General features: G+C 34.5%; 1 protein-coding gene across 1 annotated transcript; it reads left to right on the plus strand.

Annotated features, from left to right (window-relative positions):
* The first annotated feature begins 2,396 nt into the window (after nucleotides 1–2,396).
* On the plus strand, nucleotides 2,397–3,366 carry LOC131656188 (heavy metal-associated isoprenylated plant protein 24-like). Its single transcript, XM_058925948.1, has 2 exons — nucleotides 2,397–2,734; nucleotides 2,849–3,366. Exons 1-2 carry the CDS (start codon nucleotides 2,578–2,580, stop codon nucleotides 3,142–3,144), a joined length of 453 nt encoding a protein of 150 aa, XP_058781931.1. The 5' UTR covers nucleotides 2,397–2,577; the 3' UTR covers nucleotides 3,145–3,366.
* Nucleotides 3,367–4,768: the final 1,402 nt, after the last annotated feature.

Below are 4,768 nucleotides of genomic sequence, written 5' to 3' on the forward strand. Positions count from 1 at the left end.
TTTTAAGTAAGTTTGTTAAAAATTTACTTTTATAAAAAATTGTTTTAAAAAATAAGTGAAAAGTTTAATTAAAATGTAAAAGAAGTCTATTAATCAATTAAAAAAATATAAATAAAAATAGGCGGGTAAGCCCGCCGCCCGCCAATCCGCCATCTTGGCGGGGCGGACATGACTTTGATGCCCATTTTACTTGGCGGACATGTCCGCCCCGCTCGTTTTTTGGAGGGCATAAGGCGGGGCGGGCGGGCCGTTTTGCCACCCCTAGTTAAAATCATATAAAGATACCTATTATTTGTGGTGTTGTCCAAATGTAACACTCGATTGATCCATGCTTCGACAAATCTATGTCTATGCGAAGTCAACCATGTTTCATTCACATAATAAAAAAAAATATTTGGAGTCAACACATGCATGCTCAAGTTGTTTCAACCTTTGATGGTACTCCATCTCATAACTAGACCTTATAAGTTCATACCACATTTTCTCCACAGTTTCTCGCATACCATCCACATTATATTCCTTACACTTTGATTTCACATTTTTGTTGATGTGAAATCGGCAAAGCAAATTAGTTGTCTTTGGAAATACGGTTTCAATAGCTTTCATCAAAGCAAGATCTCTATCAGTCAAAATTACTTGTGGGCAAAAATCCTGCTTAGTAAACAATTGTTTAAACTCATCCAGTACCCAACAAAAATTCTCTGTCTACTCAAATTCCATATAAGCAAATGCAACCGCAAATGTTAACTTAGTTGATGTCATATAAACTATTTCAAACAAAGGTTGCCTGTACTTGTTTGTCTTGTATGTGTTGTTCATAATCAATACAATAGAAAACATATTCAACAACTTCACTGATTTCAGATGAGCCCAGAAAATATCTCACAACCTCTGACTCATCTTATTTCCTGCTCCAATAAATATAACTTGATTCTTCTACCAACTTGAACAATTGTTGCATTTCCGTTCTAGGACCTCTTATGTATTTCTTTATCTTACTCTTATGTTTGTATATTTGCATGATCCGAGTGACATTCTTCGGGTCACGCTCTTGCAATGACAATAATATGTGCCTTGGTGGAACATGGCGTTTTGTCAAATCAACAATATGATGCTAATCATCTGCATTAAGTCGACTTACGAAAGCATGACCTTCAAATCTATTAGGTAAGCCATGGTTGTGAACTCCATATTTTACATCGATCTTCCATCCAGAACCATCTTTCGACGATGTTGATCTAATTTTGAAAGGACAACCACATTTCTTACTAGAACTTTGTGTTTCACTATCTCCTTCTTTGTATTTTCAACCTCTATCACAACCAAATATTAATTTGTCACTTCTTCCTCTCTTACCTGTTTTGGTATCTGAACGAGTTATTATAACTTTCACTTTATTCCTGATTCCAACCTCCCTGATCCAGCCTGTCGCCTCTTCTCTTGTAGCAAATTTTTGACCAGTTACAAAAGCATATGTTGTATCCGCGCATGTCTGATTTACATCACATATCATCAAAGGAGGACCCACATCTGTGAATTAAAATTAAATAAAATTAATAATTTAAAAATAAAAAATACCAAACCGGAATACCAACAAATGGGTTATCTGGTTGGTAAAAAACAAAACTGGAATAGACACAACTGGGATTTCCGGTTTGTGTAAAAGTGAACCGGATAACTTGTTCATAGGTTATTCGTTGTGTTAAAACTTAACCAGAATTCTTCACTTAAGGATATCCTATTATTGAAAATGATACGAATCGGAATTCTCCATATTGTGTTATCCGATTGACATGCGTAGTGTAAACACTTGTCAGCTTCAAATTACTCAGATGAATATTAAAAAAAAAAAGTAAAAGTGAAAATAAAAAGGATAAATTTGAAAAAAATTTCAAAATTGTAGGGGTATCGGGATAACTATTAGGTATAGGTTATAATTTTCTTGTGTATCAAGCATAGTCCAAAATACCAACCTAATATATCTAAGCACTAGTGTGATATTATTTTGAAAAGTTTTCAAAATTCAAGTTCTCATGTACTAAATCATACTTAGGTTTATTTCTTACTATCTTTAAGCCAATAATCCCTTCTAATTCCCATCCATTTCTTTCATTTTCAACAATTTATTAACTAAACATGATTATGGATAAACTCCACAAAATTAAGAATTATTATATACTTTCCCTTCTCTTAATCAAGGTGGGTGTCATTTTTGGTTTTTATTAAGGTGGCAATTGTATTGAATACAAATACTAGAGTATTCTAGCAGACTGAGACAGCCCAACTGATCTATATATTAACTAATCATTGAATTATATACGAAATAGATTCACCTCCATATTTAATATATACGTACATTTTATTTGTCCACCTACATACACATGTATATACTATGCATATAAAGTCAAAGAAAACAAAGAGTTTAAGTTCAAAGTAATTTTCATACTCTTCAATAAGTCCTTTCTTAAATCAAATGTCACTCTCTCTCTTTGTATATCTCTATATATAAACAAATGACAAAGTCATTTATTTCTTGAATTAAGACCAAGCTAGCATCATTGTAAGGTGAAGCACAAAATGGGAGTACAAGGTACTTTGGAATACTTGTCTGATTTACTCAGTAGCACCACAAAGAAGAAGAAAAAGAAGCAAATCCAAACTGTATCTCTCAAAATCAGAATGGATTGTGATGGCTGTGTTCGTAAAGTTAAACATGTCCTTTCCGGTGTTAAAGGTACTTTCTGTTTGTAATTCTCTAGTTGTCATTATAGTTGCAGACCGCAATTTAAAACCTGATTGTATTTTTTATTATATTTGATGGTAATTGATTAGTTTGAAATTTGAATAGGAGTTAAGAAAGTGGATGTGGATATGAAGCAGCAGAAAGTAACAGTGAGTGGATATGTTGAACCAAAGAAAGTGTTGAAAGCTGCACAATCAACAAAGAAGAAGGTTGAACTTTGGCCTTATGTTCCATACACTATGGTGGCTCATCCATATGTTTCTCAAGCTTATGATAAGAAAGCACCTCCTAATATGGTTAGAAAAGTTGGAGACACTTCCAACACAAAAGAGACCACCTTTGATGATAGCTATGCTGAAATGTTCAGTGATGAAAATCCAAATGCATGCTCTATTATGTAACTATATAATCTTAATATTAAAATATATGTGTGTAATGAGACTTTGAGTGTAGAAATTAATTAATGTGTATGAAAGTTAGGTATTATTATGTAATACTAGACAATAATATATTTTTGCATGGGTTTGTGCTGTCATTATGTAAATTTTAATTGTTGTTGGGGTAGGTTGAAGTGTATAGTGAATTAGTGTTATTTATGCATATTTTGTACTATTTGAACTTTTTTACTTTGTGGGTGGCTATATGTACGTTTCGTGTTTGGCAGGACATTGTGCTGTCTCTGTCTGTGTCTCTATTTCCATCTTTGAAATTGGACGTTTACAATCATTTCTGGAGTTTGGCAAGGTTTGGTTTTGATGTTAAGAACTCGTGAACTCTAAAATGGGACATCTCTCAACTTTATAGACACCTAAAAAACAATATTGAGAAATTTTAAAATATTTATCACACACAAGAATATATATTGTGAGAACAAGCGATTTCAAATTTAAAAGGGTAGGCTGAATTGTGTTATTTAGAAATAAAAATTATTTTTAATTTTTTTTCTTAAAAATGATTTATATTAGTTTAATTGAGATAAAGTAGCGAAGAAGATAAAGGTAAATGACAAAAATTAAAAATGTTTTGAGCCAGTGAGAAGACTCAACAACCGTGGTTCAGAGAATGCAACAATCCACCAAGTCTCTCACGGTGTAAGGGTATTATCTTGGGTTAGAGTGCAGAAAATCCAAATCCAAGATCTATCCAACGGTTCCCGTATTCTACGCTCGAAGTTTAGCAGGTTGTTATAACCATTCTACTATATAAAGAAGAAGCGCGCCCTTTTTCAAGTACAATTCAAATTCAAACTTCATTTATTCATCTTACTCACTTACTGACTTGAGCGTCGAAGTGTTACTTCAAGCTAACCCCAGTGTGCAAGGCACAAACAAACTATTGAACAACGTGTATAATATGGTTCGACAACAAAACTCGCAAGCACTTGAAGAAGGTTTGCTTCATCATGAAGAAAGTTAGCCTCATCTTGAAGAAAGCATGGTAATGCAAATCTAAGAGGTAACTCAGGACATGAAGCTTCCTCCTGAATGATTCGACCTATCGTACCTGAGCCAGCCGCATCTCGCTGGGATGCGGCTTCGAGATCTCCTAATCATCAAAAGAGCAAGAGGTGTCATACTCCTGCTCATATTTTAAAAGGAAGTCTGGGTAGTCACGTTCCCCCTCCTAAAGAACAAATTGAGAAGCCTTCAATCAAGAGCCAACCAAAACATCCTTTTTGTACTCGCATTCTTGACAGTTAGATACCTAATTCGTTGGAGAAACCTCCATACGACGAAAAAAGGGAGCCTGACAAACATGTGCAACACGTGGATGATCGCTTGAATTACTACCACGCGGATAAGGTAACAAAGTGGAATCTATTTACACTAACACTGACAGGATGAACTAGACTCTGGTTCAAAGCTTTTCTAAACAAAAGCGTCGAGTCATGGACCGATCTATACTAAAATTTCAGCACACGTTTCATGGCTCATAAGAGATAGACGGTAACGATAGTTTCCCTCAGTGGTATCATGCATGGGAAGAAGGAGAGTCTGCGGTCGTACATCGACCAGTTCACACAAG

Source organism: Vicia villosa, linkage group LG3 (genome assembly GCF_029867415.1).
Source record: "Vicia villosa cultivar HV-30 ecotype Madison, WI linkage group LG3, Vvil1.0, whole genome shotgun sequence".
In the NCBI taxonomy this organism is placed as follows: Eukaryota; Viridiplantae; Streptophyta; class Magnoliopsida; order Fabales; family Fabaceae; genus Vicia; species Vicia villosa.

Excerpts from the sequence above, each read along its gene's own strand:
- LOC131656188 (XM_058925948.1), top strand. The coding sequence starts at position 2,578 with ATGGGAGTACAAGGTACTTTGGAATACTTGTCTGATTTACTCAGTAGC. Across the intron at positions 2,735-2,848 it reads TGTCCTTTCCGGTGTTAAAG|GAGTTAAGAAAGTGGATGTG; the intron begins GTACTTTCTGTT and ends AAATTTGAATAG.